At 53.2% G+C, this 20,016-nt stretch overlaps 6 protein-coding genes across 6 annotated transcripts; 3 read left to right on the top strand and 3 right to left on the bottom strand.

The window, feature by feature from the left end:
• Positions 1-303: 303 nt before the first annotated feature.
• Positions 304-3,534, bottom strand: DACRYDRAFT_127572 (uncharacterized protein; the record flags this gene model as incomplete). The annotated part of the gene is made up of 14 exons (XM_040770939.1): positions 304-709; positions 768-844; positions 896-1,093; positions 1,146-1,837; positions 1,891-2,182; positions 2,234-2,366; positions 2,415-2,474; positions 2,528-2,629; positions 2,681-2,809; positions 2,857-2,981; positions 3,034-3,162; positions 3,215-3,268; positions 3,321-3,335; positions 3,391-3,534. The coding sequence occupies 14 exons, from the start codon at positions 3,532-3,534 to the stop codon at positions 304-306; spliced, it is 2,556 nt and encodes an 851-aa protein (XP_040632819.1).
• Positions 3,535-3,925: 391 nt separating this feature from the next.
• On the bottom strand, positions 3,926-6,615 carry DACRYDRAFT_62649 (ubiquitin carboxyl-terminal hydrolase 14; the record flags this gene model as incomplete). Its single annotated transcript, XM_040775709.1, has 5 exons — positions 3,926-4,439; positions 4,489-4,644; positions 4,691-4,792; positions 4,839-6,285; positions 6,343-6,615. The coding sequence occupies 5 exons, from the start codon at positions 6,613-6,615 to the stop codon at positions 3,991-3,993; spliced, it is 2,427 nt and encodes an 808-aa protein (XP_040632811.1). The 3' UTR covers positions 3,926-3,990.
• Positions 6,616-6,720: 105 nt separating this feature from the next.
• On the top strand, positions 6,721-8,679 carry DACRYDRAFT_75361 (Metallophos-domain-containing protein; the record flags this gene model as incomplete). The annotated part of the gene is made up of 6 exons (XM_040776132.1): positions 6,721-6,970; positions 7,018-7,414; positions 7,463-7,548; positions 7,600-8,142; positions 8,202-8,475; positions 8,528-8,679. The coding sequence occupies exons 1-6, from the start codon at positions 6,965-6,967 to the stop codon at positions 8,677-8,679; spliced, it is 1,458 nt and encodes a 485-aa protein (XP_040632810.1). The 5' UTR covers positions 6,721-6,964.
• Positions 8,680-9,678: 999 nt separating this feature from the next.
• DACRYDRAFT_75359 (uncharacterized protein) lies at positions 9,679-11,040 on the top strand (the record flags this gene model as incomplete). The annotated part of the gene is made up of 3 exons (XM_040776131.1): positions 9,679-9,988; positions 10,040-10,715; positions 10,770-11,040. The coding sequence occupies 2 exons, from the start codon at positions 9,679-9,681 to the stop codon at positions 10,636-10,638; spliced, it is 909 nt and encodes a 302-aa protein (XP_040632809.1). The 3' UTR covers positions 10,639-10,715; positions 10,770-11,040.
• Positions 11,041-12,474: 1,434 nt separating this feature from the next.
• DACRYDRAFT_20238 (uncharacterized protein) lies at positions 12,475-13,336 on the bottom strand. Its single transcript, XM_040771855.1, has one exon. It carries the CDS (start codon positions 13,300-13,302, stop codon positions 13,129-13,131), a length of 174 nt encoding a protein of 57 aa, XP_040632808.1. The 5' UTR covers positions 13,303-13,336; the 3' UTR covers positions 12,475-13,128.
• Positions 13,337-13,374: 38 nt separating this feature from the next.
• Positions 13,375-16,913, top strand: DACRYDRAFT_20237 (uncharacterized protein). The gene is made up of 3 exons (XM_040771854.1): positions 13,375-13,552; positions 13,612-14,160; positions 14,216-16,913. The coding sequence occupies exons 2-3, from the start codon at positions 13,808-13,810 to the stop codon at positions 16,620-16,622; spliced, it is 2,760 nt and encodes a 919-aa protein (XP_040632807.1). The 5' UTR covers positions 13,375-13,552; positions 13,612-13,807; the 3' UTR covers positions 16,623-16,913.
• Positions 16,914-20,016: the final 3,103 nt, after the last annotated feature.

Genomic DNA, 20,016 nt, shown 5'->3' with positions numbered 1-20,016 from the left:
ATGCTTGTCGCTGTCTCTCCCTGAGATATACCGCCGGACAAGCTCAATATTCATAGCCTCAGGCACCATATTGAATATCTTTTCAATAGCACTAAGGGCCGGCCAAGACACCAGGCCCCGCATCCAGGGCAGGAGGCCTTGATTAGGCTGACACAAGCGTTCCGTAACTATTCCTAGTCCACTAGTCTGTCTGGCATGGTTCAGTCTGTTCCCCGCACGCGGCAGGCGAACAGCATATAAAATGATAAGTTTCATTGACGCTTGAACCTCGCCGTACGATGAACAGCAAATATGCACGCCTGCCTACAGCCCAGTCCACGTGAAGCTCTCTTCCAAGACGAGCCTTCCCTTCAGTCTGATGTCGTCGCTGGAAGCACCAATGAACACCCCATACTCGCCCTTGTCGGCGCGCCACGCCATCGCTTGATCGTCATAGTATGACACAGCGTACTTATCGAGCTCGAGCGTGATCTTGACTTCTTTGCCTGCTGGGATATCGCGCGCCTTGCTGAAAGCTTTTAACTCGAAAGCAGGGCGTGTGAGTAGACCTTCAGGCGGAGCAATGTACACCTGCACGGCCTCTGAGCCGATGATTTGCCCAGTGTTGGTCAAGGTGAGCTTGACGGCAGCTGTGAAGTCGGCGCCTTTTGAAGTTGACTTGCCAACCTCGAGGTTGGAATACTCAAACGTTGTGTAAGACAACCCAAACCTGCGGTAAAACAGGTTATTATCATGGTTTTGATGCGGACGGGGCGATATATCATTACCCGAATGGGAATAGGGGTTTGATGTCACGGACAATGTAATGCTTATAGCCCACGAACAGATCTTCAGCGTAGCGTACCTGTAACAATTAGCACTGGCATGTATGGATCTGACCCAGTGGATTGCATACCTTGCCGTTCTGATTCCCGTAGCTCAAGTACGACGGTGTATCCTCCAGCCGTCTAGGGAAGGTGATCGACATCTTGCCAGATGGGTTGACCTTGCCGAACAAAACGTCCGCAATCGCATTCCCTGTCTCATTGCCCAGGTACCACGCCTGCACGAGTGCGGACACGTTATCAACCCACGGCATAGTAACAGCGGAACCCTATTCCTCTTCTAAGTGACCCTTCATCTCTCAGGTTCAATGTGCAACATACCGATTGCATTACGACCACATGATTCGTGTTTGCCTTCGCAACGCGACTGACGAGCTCATTGGTCTTCCTTGGGAGTTCTAGATCCTTGCGATCGTAGCCCTCACTTTCCCAATCGGCGTTCAAGCCCACGATGACGATCACCGCATCCGCAGACTTGGCGACATCGACAGCTTCCTGGAGCGATTCCTCTTCGTCGTGCACCTCGAAGCCACCCAAGCGAATGCCCGCATTCGCATTGGGCCTCTCGCTCGCGTCAGAATCAGTCGGTGCCGACAAGTTGCAAAAGTCGACGCGAATGTCAGCAGCGGAGCCAGCCTCGATCTCCACGGTACCAAACTCTTCCTCAGAGCCGGAATTGAAGAACGCCTCACCACGTCTCTGCTTTGTCCAGACGTCGATGACCAAGCTGTTGTTCACGAATAGTTTGGCACGGCCGGCAGTAGTTAGACCGAAGCGGAACTTGACCTTCTCCTTGCGCGGCCGAAGCTTGCCTCTGAAAATCGCCCACCAGCTGACTCCTTTTAAATTGATGTCCGCATCCGACATGAGCTGATACGTCTCTTCAAGGTACACTGTGTCGACGGGAGAGGTAAGAGTACCATCTGCCTTCATCTCGTAAAAGGTTGCAATCCAGCCAGGGCGACCATCCTCCGTAACGATATCCTGCTCAAGTGCCGGGGCGCGATTGTGCGCTAGAAAGAAGATGAGATTGAGCTCGACTCTCTCTGAGGCTGTGGAGGCCCACCTTGGCAACCTTCAGCGTATGCAACTTCGACATCCTTGGGAAGCGCGGCCATAATGCCCTCAAAAGGTGTGACAATGTACGACGCATTCAGCGAAGCAGATCCACCTCCACCAATGACTGCAGCCTTGGCATTCGGGCCGATGATGGCCAGTTTCTTCGTCTTCTGTGGGTTTAATGGTAAGACGTGATTTTCGTTCTTCAGCAGAACGATAGACGATCCCGCAACCTTGCGGAGGAGAGCGCGGTGCTCCGGAGGATCGTCGGAGCGCTCCTGTTGGTCACCGTCGAGAATCTGAGATGCAGGGTTACCCTGCTATCCAGCAGCCCTGAAACCCCGACCCACCTCTGGTGATGCCTTAGCAATGCGCTGGACAAGCTCTAAGACCTTCTTTGCCCTGGACTTGATATCCTCAACGGTGAGCTTGTGAGACTCAACGGAGCGAATTAACTTCGATGTCTGACGCCAGCCATCAAGCCTGAACCTACGTCAGCTTGCAAGGTATCAATTTTGCAAAGCAATATACCCAGGCATCTCAAGATCGAGACCAGCCTTGATGGACTTGACCAGGCTGTAGACACCGTACCTAGAATAAAGGGGCACCATATAGAAGGAGCCGCTGCGTACCAAACCACGTACCAGTCGGACATGACCAGTCCTTCGTAACCCCACTCCTTCCTCAGGATATCAGTGAGAAGCCTTTCGTTCTCAGAACAATGCAGGCCGTTGATGCGGTTGTATCTGTACGCATGTATCAACGCCATCGCATGTGACAACAAAGCAGGGATATACGAGGTCATATAGCACCATGGGTCGGCGTATTTCTGCGCGAGCATGAAGGGCTTGAGGTACACCTCACGCAAGGCACGCTCGCTAAGCAAGCTATCGCTTGCCATCCGTTCGTGCTCCTGGTCGTTGCAACTAGGGGCCGAGGTTAGTGAGGTCCAATATCATTGTAGACGGCATACACAAAGTGTTTGATACAGGCCGAAATGCCTTTCTTCTGGAGATTGGAGATGTAAAAAGCGGCCATCATACCATTGAGATGGGGATCCTCCGAGAAGCTCTCGAAGCTGCGACCACCCAATGGAGACTGTTCACACGTCGAGGTTCACTTCCTGTCTTTTTCCAACAATGGTACGCACCCGCTGAATATTACACGTCGGTCCCAGCAAGACGGCTGCAGCTTTCAACCTGCCCTCGGAGGCCAAAACCTCCCTAGCTACTTCTCCAATCAGGTCGGTGTCCCACGTCGCCGCGAGACCCGTCGCACACTACATAGTAAACCGATCAGAAAGATATGTAGATTTCTGAACACTGTCGTACGGGAAGCGATTTGGCAGGCGTTCCATTGAAGAATTTGTTACCACGGAAGCCATTCTGCCCTGGACATCAGACATGTGCCCCTGAACATGATAAGGTGGTCTCGTACTGGCCCATCGGACACCTAGTTGAGCAACTGAGCGCAATGTTCACACCAATAGCCCAATTAAGTAACCCACCTTGATTCGAGGGATATGCAACCTAGGGATCTCAGCAGTATACCAGTTGCCCACGCCAGTGGTAAGCTCGCAGGCCTCGGCAGTGCTGAGCTGCCGGATGAGGTCGTCAACATCGACATTCTTGATATCTGAAGGCTTAGGCATGATTGTAGTGGTCTTGTTTCCAGGTAAGAGAGCGGACACTAGTGAGGCCATTGTTGGGAATCGATCTGCGCTCCTATGTATGCCGGGTCCGATAGCGGTTCCACGGGAGTGGGTAGCGAGTAACGATGCTCGCTGGCAGGGATATACGGGGAAGAGAGACGATGGAAAAGGAATTCAGATGAGTAGAAGTACGTTTATTGTTGGTGAGGAGCAGATGGAGACACGGCGACATGGCGGAGAATCTACCGCTCCAGATGTGGAGGCGGTCCGAGTAAGCTCGAGGAACATACCGTCACCGTAGGGGCCTCATTAGGGGTCTATTAACGCCATCGGACCGATGTTTGCCCGAGTTACCCACAATGATTATCCATCCACATCGGTTTCTTGAATTGATTTCATTTGTACACGCAATGAGTTGTTGGATGGCAGTATTCACTTCAACCCTGCGTCATGTCTCTACAACGCTTTCTCAAACACATACAAGTATGCTAGCTTTCCCAGACTCTCTACGCTCTCTTGATCCGCTTTCACCACCTTTTCGTCATTGAACAACACCCATCCGAGCTCAGGTTCCTTGATATGCGCTACGTAGTGACCCGAATGTACCGATGGTCCCTTGTGAGATATCAATGCCTTGAGGGTATATTTTGCGGGTAGGACAGTTGAACCGGGGATAGGTTTGGCAGGCGCCGGAACATGCTCTTCAACGACGGCATCGTCATCAGCTTCAGGGTGACTGAATAACCATTCCACCGCCCGTTCCATGTTGCCTGCTGTTTCGTGGAGAGCCTTTTTTGCTTGCGCTTGGGTGAATCCCATGTCTGAGAGCATTGATATCTGTTCAGGACTCGCTTCCGGGCCGGTACTCGCGGTGGCGGACCCCAAGGCGATCAGTTCATCAATGTCTGATTTGGGTGAGCTAGCCGCTCCGCTACCAATGATGGTGTTACGCACCAGGATCTTCCATATGCTCAAACAGCCACTGCATGGCGGTCTCAGCATCTGAGTTTCCAGTAGCCAGTAACGCCTTCTGACACCGGACAGTGGGGAAACCCATTCCCTCAAGCTGACTCATCGCAGTGGCATTGAACTCAGGCAATGTCGCACCTTCTGAGGGCTTTTAGACCACGCATAGGGAAATATCGATGAAACTCACCCAGCGCATCCTCGGGAAGGAGATCTTCTCCTTCCTGTTGACCCGTCCCGAGATATTTGTCGAGGACGAGAGTGCCATCGATGGGCACGATCAGCGGTACGTCTACAAAGATCTCAACATGATCCCGGATGGGTGGAAGTGCACATACCGAGCTTTTGCGGTACCCAATTAACTAGCTGAAACTTCTTGGGGCTGATGACCAGGACGTCGGGGAAGCTCGCAAAGCTAGTTTGCGTAACTGCCTGTGCTTCTGTCTTGCACCGCGGGCAGCGATAATCAATCTCCTCTTCTTCATGGAGAGCCTCTAGGCACTCTTCTAGAGTGACTGACTCGTAGACTATCTTTGCGTCTTCAGTCATCTTTCCTGTCTCTCGAACTGGAACGTTAATGCCAACAATCTCGTTCTCGTCGACGCGATATCGAACCCCATTACATTTCTTGCACTGAAGGCGTTGCTCTGTGCCAAATTCAAAGATGTGGGGGGGTTCCATCGAAGCGTCGACAGATTTGCGTTGACCGTCTCGGCGTAGCAGTTGCAAAAGATACGTCAAGAACTCGGAAGCGTCTTGCTGGCGCATGGTGGAAAACTCTGGGTGTGATTTTCCAATAAGGGCCTTGAACATTGATGGCTTGAGACCAGCCTGGAACGTAGGGGCAGGCATAGCGTCGTCAGAAATAGTGTTGAGATCGGAAGAGACAGGTGGGGGAGTTTGATGCGAAGCTGGCTTGGAATATCGACCGCTAAGCAACCCGTCGGCCAACTTGTGCATCTGGCAGTCCAAGCATTGGGAAGGGTCCTTGACAGGGCAAAGCATGGCATGAAGTTCAGCTGAAGGAAGATAACGATTCTGGAACTGCGGTAAAGCAAACAGGGCTTGCACAGTCGAAGCTAAGTAGCAGCTATTACCGAGATTAGCCAGGCCAGTGAGACCTTTGCCGAAGACCGGCTCCAAGGCTCGGCCACGTTCATCCGTGAGAGAAAAGTCGAAGTGAAGATTCTGCTCAATTTGTAGCTCTGTCAGAGTCTTTTGCGTTTTGGTTTGAATAGCAACGTTAATGCCGAAGTTGGCAAGGTGGAAAGCCAGTTCAGGGTCGAGACGTGACTCGTCGCAGTCGTAACAGAAGATGTCAGCGCTGCCTTCCGGAGTGATGGTGCCCAGCTTGACGCTGACAGGATGCTTCGTCTCCAGATAATGTTCGAGACCGTGGCCATTACCTCCAACACCACCGTGCTGTTTTCTCCCGCAGCCCAAGGAGCCGCAGGCCAAGCACAACCAAAGATTCTCTGTAAGATCACATTTACTGCAATGGGCCAATCCGGACGGAGGTATCGCTGATGGGGGGGTTTGATGAAGCGTGAGCGTGTGTTCACATGCGGTGATTTCTTCCTCCCATGCTTTGACCTCTGATTGGCGGGCAGAGGACATCGACTCGCTAATCCCATCGACAATGGCCGCAACACGCAGGTTGCTTATCGCATCGGGGAGAAGCTTTCCCCCACAACCCCAACATCTCACAGTTCTGATGAAATCATACTGGTCTTCTTCTCTCTCCTCGCCGATTGCCAGTCGCTTCAGCGGGGGCTCGTCGTTATCCTGGGAGCACCGTCATTGTTTCGTAAGCAGATGAGTTGACTCAGAGATCCGACGTACCGTTTGCGGACGCGGCTTTCGCACCCTCCGAATGTTCACTGCAAGCTGGTGACCCGTCTTCTCGAAATGAATCCTGGCATGGTGGCGGCCACCCTCAGCGCCGTGTCCATCCTGCTCATCAACACAACCGCCATTGAAGCAATGCAAGCATACATCGATGCCCTGGGGCATGTCCTGACTGTCGAAGCATTCAGTACATTCTTCGCGGTGAACAGCTTGAGAAATCTTTGGAGGTATTAGGCGAGCTGCGATGGGAAAGTGGGTGCACGCCATGGTGGTGAGAGCATATGTCTTCATGCACGACTCATAGACGCGTATATGCTGAACGGGACCAGAATTTCCCACATCCCTTTGATTTGCACTTCAGTACCCTCCTCGAGGCTTGAGCTCTTGTATCAAACTGTCTTCCATAACGATTGCTCATGCAGTTCAGAGGCGCAGCCTTGAACGGATATCACTTGGCGCTCAGATAGCCAGAGTCTTCTCAGCGCGTGCTCATCCGCCATTGCAATTTCGCAGTTCCGGTGATATATCGGATTTCCCGAAGGACACCCCCAGAAAGAAACACCGTTCCCTGTCGATACGAAACTCGTCCGCAAAGAAAAGAAGAACTTGGTTCAAGATGAAGGTATGCTCACGAGTTGACTGTACGGACCCTTCCTAATCAAGTCTCAGATCGCAGTCGAGGGATGTTGCCATGGCCAGCTTGATAATACATACGCGGAAATAGCGAAACACGAGCGAGAAGGCAGCTATAAGGTGGACCTACTTCTAATATGTGGTGATTTTCAAGCGGTGCGCAATCGAGGCGATCTCCGGTTCATGGCTGTCCCGGACAAATACAAGAAACTTGGCGGCTTCCATCGTTATTACACCGGCGAGGCAAAGGCGCCCGTATTGACCATTGTCATTGGTGGTAACCATGAGGCGAGCAACTACATGTGGGAGCTATATCATGGTGGATGGCTTGCTCCGAACATATACTACCTGGGATCCGCTGGTAGTGTGTTGGTGAATGGCTTACGCCTGGCTGGTATCTCCGGAATCTACAAGCCAGATCATTATACAATGGGTTTGAGGATACCTTCCGGTTGTCATCTCAGGCTGAATAAGGACATAGGCCATCACGAGCGATTTCCCTACAATTCAAGTCATATGCGATCCATTTACCACACACGCATTTATGACGTCCAGCGCCTCATGCTCGTATGTGATCCTGTTCTATTAACCGATGGACCCTGCTGAGCGGACTTTTAGCTAGAGTCACCCGACATCTTTATCTCTCATGACTGGCCGCTCTCCATCGAACAACATGGCGATACCCAAGGTCTTCTCCGGCATAAGCCGTTCTTCAAGGAAGAGATCCGAACCAATACTCTTGGCTCGCCGCCGCTACTGCAATTACTCAATACCATCCGCCCCCAACGATGGTTTGCAGCTCACTTGCATACTCGCTTCGAGGCGGTTTACAAACATGACGCTCCAACCAAAACTGTGGCAATGCCTGCTGTGGCAGAACCAGGGACTAATCCCGACGAAATCATCCTTGACGAGGACATGGATGAAGGAGATCGGAAGATTGATGCTGAAATCAAAGGCGAGGCCTCTGCTCGAACGATGTCCGAGAACCCCGATGAAATCGCCCTGGATGATGAGGAAGATGCAGGTAATCAGGAGGCTGATGGAGTTTTTGGTGTCAAGTCCACGGAAACGTGTCCAGCACCGTTACCACCGCCAACGCGAGAATCGACGCAGTTTTTGGCCTTGGATAAGTGTCTACCGAAGCGCAGATATTTAGAAGTGCGTTCTTCACCTCGACTTCGTGATTTAGTCCATAAGCCGAGTGTCTGTCTACGCAGATCGTTGATGTGGACACACCTATACCGATTGGGCCGCATGGTCCACTGATGACTTTCAATCCTCAATGGTTGGCAATTATGCGGGCTGCCTTCCCATACCTTTCACTGGAGGCACATCAACAAGCTATGCCCGATTTGAATACCATGAAGACAGAAGTCGAACGTGAGGGAAAGTGGATCAAAACCCATCTGACCCGCGGAGGGACAATCCCTGTGACGGATGTGCAAGAATTCAAGAAGACTGCGGTCGGTGGGACCGCCCAACCAAGAGGAAGTCAGTGCGACATATCTGATCCTCCATCACATCCCTAACTTTTGTATTCCAGTACATTGGTATACTAATCCCCAAACCGAGGCGTTATGCAGGCTGCTGGAATTGGAGAATGTCATCAATCCGCCCCCCGCCACTCTCACCACTTCCAGTATCCCGACTGAAACTGATGCGCCGAAAGCAGATGTATCTGTAGACGCGGTCTAGTTATACGTAGTGTCTTGCTCGTATTTCGTGTCTCTGCCGTGTGACCATCGGGCCGGGAATCCTTGGAACCGGGATTTGGCGCTTATATGTTCTCATATCAGTTGAAAGCCCCAAACCTGCTGTGTTGTTCTTCAAGGGGGTGAGGCGGTGTCGGAAATGCGGATGTGAGAACCCTTGCGACTCGAACTTCTGGTTAGGCGCCCACTCTTTGCTCTGATACGAGAGTCCGTACAAATACGAGGTATATATAATGGTCTTCATACACGGGCAGATCCAGGTCATACAGCACTCAATATTCCCCGTTACCATCTCATGCCTCCATCGGCTCTTGCTACTCTATTCTTTTCTCAGAAGCCTACCCTCTTCTTGGCGAAGTCGGCTCTTTCAATCGCATTCCCTCCTATCGACAAACCTGTCTCTGAGAAAGCAGCTAGACGGGCTGCAGCGGCTGCTTCTGAGATTTCTCGCCCACTGAGCGACCAAGACGCTAATATCCAGCACGCGTCGGCCACGCCCAGCACTAGTACCAGACAACATGCGCCAGCAGGGCCTGCACCCGCACCGGCTGCGAGGCCTTCTCCCAGAAATGGCGATCAGCCTGCTGTGGTACCTACCTCTTCAGCCTCCAATACCACGCCTTCTGACCAGCGATCCTTCTTGAGTCCCGCCCCTGTCTCAGGAACATCCACCTCAGCGAGGCCTTCCATGCACTATCCTCGCAAGCAACCGCTTACACGGCAACAAGCGAACAGCCCGAAGCCACGCCCAGCTCAGGAGGCCCAGATCTCAGCTGCTGGCCCTCCGCATGAGTCTCCCCCGGCCAATATCAATCCGCCGGCTGAGGTGGTAGAAGAAGACCAACTTGTCAATCCACCAATGCCTCCACCGATGCCTGGCGTCTTCGTCCCTCGACCTGCTCGAGATCTCGAACGGGAGCTCCTGTGGGCACGGCTCTTCATGTTGCAAGAGATGCTTCGAGAAGACATGCGAATGGAGATGATGGACAGACCAAGGATCCCCCATTATCCTATCCTTCCCTACCCCCAGCGCATCGATGACGCCGCAAGAATACACCCGATACGTCCACGCCAAGGCACACTAAGGGTTATCAACCATACTGAACCGAGGCGCAAAGATTGTGCGATCTGCTTGGACGACATGACTGAAGAGGACGCCGAGACACTTAAGCCATGCGGGCATCCCTATTGTCGCGAATGTTTGAAGAGTTATGTTGCATCAAGATTGGATGCGGGCAAGCTTCCGATATGCTGCCCTACCTGTGTTGCCGACGAAGCCGAGGATCCCACTTGTGAGTCATGACTGTTGATCTGTCGGGTGTGATCTGATGTATCTTGCCCAGCCATCTCTCGTGAAGTGGCTGACAAACTGGGCTTGACGGGGGATCAAGCGAGGCACTGGGACGAGCTTGATCTTGCAGTTTTCTCTGTTGAGATCCATTGCACCAAGTGTGATCGCTCTGCTCACGTGGACAAGGCCGAGTACAATACCGCTCAGTTGATTCTCTGTCCTCTTCCTGGCTGCTTCCACCAGTGGTGCAAGGCATGCAACAAAACGGTTCCATTTGGTGGACCGAAACACGACTGTGAAGGAATAGAGGAGCTTCAATCGCTTATGCGGCAACGGGGCTGGAAGCCCTGCCCAACATGCAAGACGAACACAGACAAGATCACGGGTTGCAATCACATCGCTTGCTCCGCCCCGGGCTGCAACACTCACTGGTGCTATACCTGCGGGGGCGTAATTGCGATCAACCCGAGGACACCTCGAGAACAACATGCTGCGGTAGAACGACACTATTTGTCGAGCTGTAGACTGTTTGGAACTCCGAGGGATATGCTGTTTGCCCCTGGGTTTGAGTTTGAGGGATTCCCGCGACGTGAATTGCCTATGCGACGACCTCCAGTACATAGGAGAGGGGCGCTGTTTACTCCTCTTTGAGACTTAGCACAGAGCTCCGCTGGCTTGATGAATTATATTGACGAATTGAAGAATGTGTTTGTGATTGAGAATAGTCACTGTCGATAACTGAACATGATTGAAACACTACGCAAATTGAAGGCCTCTCTCACCACGACCACGACCAAAATTCCAGTGTGCTGGCAAGCCTTCTTAGCGAGGCAGCTAGCCACATTGGGCTGGTTTTTTCCATTGTCGTCAATGACTTGTGGCGCATACCCGATTGTTGTTTGAGAACAATCGATGTCGCGCTGGCGGCGCTACTGGATCTCCATGGCAGTACCGGTGCCGATCCCGAGGGTCGGACATCAGGAATGCCGAGGACTCGCTCCGATTCTGTGCCAGCACAGGAGGTTGATGGAGCTCGGCGGTACCGGGATGCTGTTTTGGGTTGAAGTTTTTCACAATGATGGAAATTGCAATCATCCTCCGGCGATTCTCGGGTCACCGCTGTGAGTACGGGAGATTGAGAGAGCGATTCAGGAGCAGCCAGCTGTGCAAAGAAGATTGGTCCAGTCCAGAGTTTTACCTCCAGCTCAAGCGGATATTCGGGAGAAGCGGCGGAAGGGTCAAGAAACTGTTGAGCTGCGGGAAAGGACGGGGCCTAGGGACTGATATGAATCGGATTGTCAGGTGGATGAAGAAAGTGAAGAAAGGGAGACAATAGGGCTTCTTGGAAGACAAGGGAAGCAGCACAGCTGGGAGGGGTGGCTGGAATAAGCGGCGGGAGAAGGTCGGCCGGGGTTCTGGAAAGGGTGGAAGAGCGATGAAAGAAGCATTTCCATTTTCATTGCGAGCGAGTAAGTCCCGAATGAACGTAAATGAGTCAGGTGTTTATTATTCCGGTTGTAATTATAGCAAATTGAAAGATATAAGTGCAGTGTGATCGCCGTATTTGGATTATAATTGCACTGACAGATGCCCTGTTATGGTTGCTGTACATATCGGCTGTTGTTGTGGAGCAAACCCGAGAGAAGCTGATGACCGAGAGCGTGTTCTCGTGCTCTTGCCTTCTTTCGACAAAGGATCAAATGCCAAGGACCCCGAGGGACCCTCTGATTGGTGGAAGGGGAATGTATATGAGGGTCTGTGTTGCCCGATACACAGGGTTCACGGAGAACAGGGAGGCAGGGACCATCTTTGAGGGCTGGACGATATGATAATACTGGTGGTGAGGCTTTACGGGATAAGACACCGTTCAAGTCGTCGTCGTCGCATCGTGATGGGTGAGAGAGCGTCGACGAGGCACAGTAGCGATGGGGGGAGCACAGCATATAGGAACGGATGTGCCTTGCCCTGGTTACTTATTGTTCAGGGGGATAAACGGATGTGGCTACGATCACCAAGTAGCCGTGTTGATTCCCGTTGTCGGCATGGGTGGATATTGGAGCGCTGGCCAGACGACGGGTGAAAATTATGTCAACGTATGTGAAGTGACGCCAAAATACGTTGTCCCGGGCAAACACGAGCAAGTCGAATTGAGTTGGCCGGTTGGGACGGATAAGCATTGCACATCTGGCAGGCGGTAGACGGGGGATGAGAGAAGAAGGCGGGGAGACCATCGCGTGACGGGTGTGAGCATACATTGAGGTATCTCATGAGTAGCCCACCTGGGCGTCTCTGCATAAGCAACCCTTCTTCCTTATTCTGGCATGGTCAAGCGCGGGACAGTCGCCTTCGCTGGCCACGCTCCCCGAGCGAGAGAAGACAATTTCGTCAGCTTGCGGCCCCGAGAACGCTCATATAACAGGCGAGCGAGTGACGACTGTGGCACACTTTTGCCCCTCTTCCCTGTCCCTCATCGTCGCTTATCCCCCTCTTGCGACGCGCCCTTCTCCCACCGCTCGGCCCGCCCCTGAATATCGAGGGGGAAAAGGTTACATCCTCCCCACAGAGTCTCTTGATATCCCCTAACCCGCGGGACACGTCTGATCAACCTCTCATAAGGGTGTCACCTGGGGTCCTGCCCTCTATTTGCATCCGAGTGACATTGTGCCGGCAGAGGAGGTGGTCTCTGCTGACGTCGATCTCGCGGGATTCGAGCAAGCGCGGGTGCTATTTTTTCCAATCTCCGATTGCTGCCTCACCCCGGTCTTGCCCTCCATTCACCCCGCTGACCACACGGAGTGACAGGACAAGCCGGTTCCGAGAGGCTAGAATCTGTAGACGGATTAAATTGTTGGAGGTGTGTGTGTTTATTCAACCGACAGATTCGCCCTCTAGGGTAATCCCGAGTCGGTTTCGCTTCCGAAGTCGGAGCCAGATTGGATTAGTTGGAGGGAAGACATCCAAGAGACAGAAGAGGAGCACATACGGGCCGACCACGCGAGGGGGGGTATTTCTTTGCTGTCGGTGGGGAGGAAGAGGAGAACGACCGACGTTCACCTCTCTGACTATTGCATTGACAGGGTTGAAGAGGGATATTCAACTTGGAGAGAAGTGACCACAAGCCGACCTTTGGCACTATTGAAGTCACTGTCGCGTTGAAAGGACAGTCAAACTTAATCTATCGACCCACACAGACAGAACACGCGCCCGACCTTCTTCGTTCTTCTCCCTTCCCTCACCTGCTTCCGAAAGGCCGGTCTCGTTCCCACCCACACAGCGCTGGCTTTGCTCTTCCTCTTCTTCTCCTCCCTCCTCCATCTATCTACACCGCCATTTCATCGCTCAATATCCACACCTCCTCCTCCTCCTCCCCTCCCCTCCCCCCCTCTCCCTCTCCTTCCCCCGCCCTCCTCGTACAAGCAATGGAGGGCACTCTCGCAACATCAAATCATGGTCCTCCACCAGCAAAGAAGTATCGTGGTCCAGCAGCAAAGACATTTCAGTGCAGGGGTTATGGTGAATGCAGGATGGTATTCAGCAGATCAGAGCATCTTGCTCGCCACGTCAGGTACGCCATCTCCGCTTTTTACAACTATCGATTCCACGTAATCGACGCGTTCATTTCAGGAAACATACCGGAGAACGTCCGTTCAAATGCCATTGTGGGAAGCAGTTCTCACGGCTAGATAATCTACGCCAGCACGCGCACACCGTGCATGCCGATCGCCCTGACCAGAACGAGCAGATGATGCGCGATCTGGGTCAGCTGCATTCGATACTTTCCACGAATGGACCTCGGCTTGGCGATGGACAGGATTCGCCAATGAACGACAAGGGGTCTTTGAGCGCTGGTGGCATCCAGGATTACAACGATAATAGCCCTACACGTGGTTTTCGCATCATACCGCGTAATCCACACGCCAGGCCTGACACGTCCGCTGGTTATGAAGTCAACTACCCCGCCGAGCACGGCGGGGATTATTTTCAGTCTGGAACACTCCCCTCCGCCCAACAACAACATAACCCCTGGTCCGCCCCTCGAGGGGCGGACCAATCCTTTCGGGCCAACCCAGGATTCCCACCCGGCGCCCCCTCCTTCAACGCCGCCGGCGCCTCCCCTGCCAGCACCGGTGGCCAATTTCCTCGCTCAGGGCACTCCTTTCGCTTCTCCAACCAGTCCCTTTCCACCCAATTTTACGAATCACGTGTTCCCTCCTCCCCCATCGGCCAGCAGCAGCAGCAGCACTACGGCTTCCAGCAGTCTCCTTATGACCAGCTCCAATCACACAGGCCAACCTATGCCGTCGGACCAGCCGGGTTCAGCAACCAGCACAACGAGCACCATGTCCAGCCCTATGGACCCCAATCAGCCAACCCAGGTAGTTCAGCAACCTCTCCTCTCTCCGCAAGGCCTGGGTCCAGCGGGCTCCCAAGCAGCGCAGGTGGCACAGGCTCAAGGGAGACCCTACCACCAGTTTCAATTCTCCTCGATCGGGCTCCTCCCCCCTCCTCCCGCCCAGGCACGGGCGTTCGTCCAGGTACCTCCGGCTTCGGCTCCAGCTACCCAGGAACAGTTCAGGACCAAGGCTCAGGATCAGCAGCACCTGCAATCTCCTTCTACGATGCCTTTGGATCACCGCCAGGAACAGGCGTCTCCGTCAGCGGCGACGGGTTCTCCCCACCGTTCGTCTCCGACCCAACGCGGCCAACTACCGCGCCAGCAGAGTTCGCTCGCAAACGTCACTACCCTCTCCCAACCCCAACAGCGGCGCCGCAAGCGACCACTCGCCATCTCCCCCCACCAGACGCCCTCGCAGGCACCTCAGACGGCACCGCCGCCCCAGTTGCAACAGGCGCAGCCGCAGTTCCCTACCTCTCTGCCCCAGCGGCCTCTCGCGCATCACCACCCCGTATCCATGCCCAACTTGGCTTTGGCAGCGGCCGCCCAGGCACAGCAAGCGGAGCTGAAGGTCAATATGACAGCTTTGGTGAGTCCTCTGGAAGAGCAGGAGATGCTGGATTACTTTTCGCTTCTGCACGGCAACGGTCCGCCTTCGGCGCCCATCCTCCCGTCGCGCAGCCGTTCCAACCTGTCGATCAGCACTTCTTCCCCATCGGACCACCAAGGGGAATCGTCGAGCAGCCCCCTTCGCCAGGGTATGAATCTCAGTTCGCATTCCAGCCACCTCCCGCTCCAGGAACAGCTGGAGGTGACTCTGCAGGAGGAGTATACTCAAGGCCCAACACAGCAGGCGGATACCTATCCTCTTCCCGACCTGGAACAGCTACCGCCCCAGGAGGGTCATCAAGCATATTCGCTTATCGGCCGCCTCCCACCGCACCCAATGGCCAGCAGCAGCGTAAGCGGACATATCCTTTTACAGACGACGATGGCGACATCCCAATTCCAGATGCAGCAGACGAGCGGCCACACACGCCCTCATCCGCCTCACGTCCGATCAGCAAGCTTCCCAGGCCATACACGGCCTCAGCTGGAGCAGCTAGCTATGCAGGCTCGAGACGGGGAAGTTATGATGTCGGCCCAGCAGGACAACAACCCGTTCGGCCATATACAGGATTTAGCGGCGTATCCAGCCCCAGCCTTGCGGGACAATATGGGGCGTATGATGGACTATATGCATCCCCAACATCAGCCGTCCGAGGGACCATCCGTACTTCATTCAGTATCCCACAATCTCCAACTGCACCTGCCCGCGCACCCACAACAGCAGGGACAGCCGCAGCAGCATCTCCAACAGCACCTTCAGGGCTTCGTTCTGCCCCCTATGTCGACGCTGGACATGCAGATGGCTATGGGCCTAAACCTGGGTATGTCACCCCAAATGGGTATGGGAATGCAGATGCACCCGAACATGGGCATGAACGTAAATATGCAACACATGAACTTCGGAATGGGGATGGACCCCGCAATGTTTCCCCTTCCGATGACCCCTCTCGACCCCCCTCCCGAAGGCTCTCCCTCATGGATATCTGCAGCCCAGATGCCAGATCAGCGGGCCCAGTTTATGGCGGACAATCAGCAGTACTTGGATCAGATTCAAGCGGGTCATCAAATGGATCCACAGACACTCTCACCGGACCAAGTCGATCCTTTGTCGATGGGGATGCAGCAGCAGCAGGAGATGGCAGCAGCGTACGAAATGCAGAACAACCAGTTCGGGCAGCAGATGTTTCCTCCGGAGCCGGATCTTCCCCAGACGGGTCAGCGTCCACCGCCGCTACATCTGGATCTGCCGGCCCCGCATGTACAGTTCCTCCAGCAAGGCGGGTTTCAGCAATCTCTCACATCCTCGCAACACCTTCCCCTTCCCCTCAGCTCACCAGTGCCTCTGCACCATCAGCAAACGCTGGCCCACGCAATTGGCTTCCATCAAACCCTCACGCCCTCAATATCCATGGGTACCCACGCGGGTCCCTTGCTCAGTCCTCATCACCTTCTCTCCCTCGGCCAGCCTCCCCTTGGGACCATCCAGGAACAGGAACAGGCTCCTCCGCCGCCACAGTCGCTGCAGGATTATCAAAGCCAGCTAGCTCGGTTCCACCACCACAAGCTGCCGTTGCAACTGCGTCGCCTTCAGCGTTCGGGCTTAAGGCGTGAGACCGTCGACCCGAACTGAATCTAAGCCTGTTTCTCGCACTAACTTTCCCGTCATCTGTCTCCACTCGGGTTATCTACTGATTCTCCAGTCACTCGTTTAATGGGCTCGTTCCACGAACTGCCTCCTAATTCGCTGTGTATTTCTTTGTCCTCCTGGGTGGATCCCAGATATCTGTCTCCTCTATGTCTCTCCCCCTCTCGTCCGTCCGACCCAACGTCAGGCACCTACTGTAGCGCTCTTTCGGTTATATCTCCTTACAAATATGGGCCGTCGTGTCTCAGTAGAGCTCGATGTTGCGCTATGATTCCCCTCTTAGCTCTTGTTCTCTTGTTACAATGTCGCTTGAATTAATAGGATGTTGTTCGATTCATTTCAGGCAGCCGATTGTTCGTGCGTCTCAGCTGTTTCGAGTTCGGCTTGATTGTCAACTGGGCACATGAAAACCCTGTGGAACACTAATAGATTGAATACCTCCGTCAGCAGAGCTTATCAGCAAACCCTAGGGGTGCCAACCCTAACCCAACTCCAACACCCCTGTGTCAACAATCTGTATAACCCAAGCTTGGCTCTACAGCTTGCCATGGAGGTGTTAGAATCGCTGGAGATAACGGAGTTTAACGTGGGCGCTACGTGATTGACATGAGCTTGTAGATGCTGACTTCTGGTCCCATGTAGCCTGAACTCTTTCGCATGAAGAAAGGATCGGATCTTCCCATCCCTTTCGTTATTGCGAAAGCTCCGAACGTTACTTCGGCAGCCCGCGCCAAGCTCTCTACTTGGATTATTGTACGATAATCCTCCTTGAGCTCGATATTCATTGCACTGATTGCGATGGTCGTCGTAGAACTCTGGAGGAGCTGTCGTGGCTGAACTCCCGTCGAAAGGACCGTGCTTTTTCGTCTTTGATGCGAAGGACAAATATGCAGCCGTCGAGCACTGTACGACACCCATGAAGAATCCGGTTCACTGGAGCTGGGTCTACGTATCGGTGAGGGACAATAAGCGGGATGACTGGTGGCGACCCATGTCGGATGAACCTAAACCGGTCGAATTAGAAAGCTTACAGTATATCCGACCGAACCACCGGCTTCTTGCAGATTTCATAACAGAGCAGAAAGGCATGCAGCTCCCAGTATACATCGACTATTCAATTGAAGGGGATGAGAGAAGGAGACTGGCCAAATTGATTACGGTGTGTTCACTCCATATTTGTTTATCAATCGAAATTTGACGGCGCCTAGCAATATGGCGGCTTCCTAACTCTCTTCGAGGACTCTGCTCGTATCATCATCGCTGACCAAAATAATGGAACATGGGAAGAACACATCTGGGGTGAAGAAGGTCTACTATTTCGGGTTCGTGGCCACGACCGTTGGATTGAACCCCCTGGAGCTCTTCGGCGTTGGACTCAGGACGGTGAAGTTGGGCTAACCCCACTTGCAAAACCACCGTCACAGCGAACTCCAAAGCGCGCAAACCCGTGAGTACATAATATTCCATTCCGTGGATTGTTTCATTTCTTGTAGGCGTGTATCGTTCACAGCTGGTGATGATTCTCGTCTCGTTCATTACTTGGCAAAAGCTGCTCCTTTTGGTTATGGCCGACAAGGAAACGTTCTGTACCAGCAGTTTGAGAGAGTGTTGCAACATGATGCGGCGAAAGCTCGTAACAAACCGGCAGATATCAGAACAAAAGAGGTGCGTCATCTTGTTGTATGCGCATGCATTTGCCCCTGAACAGATATTGTAGGAGGAAGATCTCATTTATGCCGCTCAACATCCTTGGTCGTCGTGGCAGAATCGGTACAAGAAGGCCAAAGAAGAATTCGACACCCGCATTGACAAGTTTTTGGAAGAGCATCCTTACTATACCCAGCGAGGCGGAGAATCGAGCAAGACGAAACGGCCAACTAGGCGAGGATCCTCTAAGAAAGCATTGCCCGTCGAGGTGCATCTTCACGAAGCCGACGAGGTAGACAGTGATTTCGAAGAACATACTGGTGCAGAAGAGGCAGCAGCCGAAGCAGTCGTCCAATCTGATGAGGACGCCGAAGGCGAGGATGAGGAGCAGGCTGAAGAGGAAGAGCAGAATCAGGCAAGCGGAAAGTAAGACGATATCCTCCATGATTGGTGGATGCTAATCATTAATGGAACAGCGCGGATATTGGTCTTACTCAACCACCAGCAGACTCTGTGCAAGTGCCTTCCGAACGTCCTGCCGTCGTTCCGCCAGCCCCACCGATCAATCCACGGCGCGGACCCGGGAGACCAAAAGGGGCGACGAACAAGGCACCACGTGGACCTGGCAGACCCAAGAAGGGGGCGAAACAGCTTGATGTCCTTGTGGCCACACCCTCCGTTGAGCCCCATCAAGATAAAGGGGATGGGCAGGATACCGATGGCGAGCAGGGCGACAACGATGCAGAAGAACAGGACGAGGAGCAAGAAGCGCCCAAAATCGAGGTACGAGAGACGCGTTCTCGCGCTGCCAAACGGGCAGCACAAGAGGCGGAAGAATCTGCGTCTCGACGTAAGAGTGTTCGGCGGCGGTGAGCTCTTTGAGCAAAATCAAATCTGTATTGTCTGGTCATGAACTCATCTCCTTGTGATTTCCACGTATATGTGTATGTTGATAGTAATTTCGTCGTGATATCTTGAGAATGTGCCTCCAGTCTACCGGACACGTCCGACAAGCACCCTCGTGTAAACAATGGACCCTTGAGACGCGACTCAACGCGTGTACACACGTGTAACTGTAAGTTATCTTCTTCCTTACCTTCTTCTCGACGTGACTCTTTTCGCTCCTTCTACCAGATGGCGGAGACGAACGAGTTTCGTGATCTGGATTCATTTGGTGCTAATGTGTGTATCGAAACCCAACGCTCAGAGACTCATCCAGTAATATGCTCACAGTCAACCCTGTTTTACACGAACGACAAGAAGCCCATGAAGTTCTACATCCAGGATTCTCCCCACATCGACGATGAGACTCGTACAGTACTTGCGAAGAAGATAACGGTCTGTGCAGTCTTGTATGCATGTGAATATATCTTAATCAAGTCTTAGGATCATGGCGGTGAAGTCTTGAAGGTCATCCCTAGCCATGGCATAATCGTGTACAATGCAACCAAACCCAAGTCATTTGGCGCAAGATGGTCCGATACACCGCTGCACACTGTGGTACACATGTCTTGGGTCAGCAAAAGCATCAAAAAGAACCGCCTAGAAAACCAAGATGTGCCCATGGACGACGAGCCTGCCCCAATCCCCATCACCCAACTCCTCATAGCGATAGAGAAGTGCATTCTCGCCGATATGGTGGTTCTCGGATCACAGCTGCCGATCCATATTCACTACAGTGTCAAGGGTGCCGAGCGGAGTCGACTGTGCAAGCAGATAGAGGTATTTTAGC

Source organism: Dacryopinax primogenitus (assembly GCF_000292625.1).
Source record: "Dacryopinax primogenitus strain DJM-731 SS1 chromosome Unknown DACRYscaffold_2, whole genome shotgun sequence".
NCBI lineage: Eukaryota > Fungi > Basidiomycota > Dacrymycetes > Dacrymycetales > Dacrymycetaceae > Dacryopinax > Dacryopinax primogenitus.
Note: the sequence above shows the minus strand (reverse complement) of the source record. Positions and strands in the feature narration are given on the sequence as shown.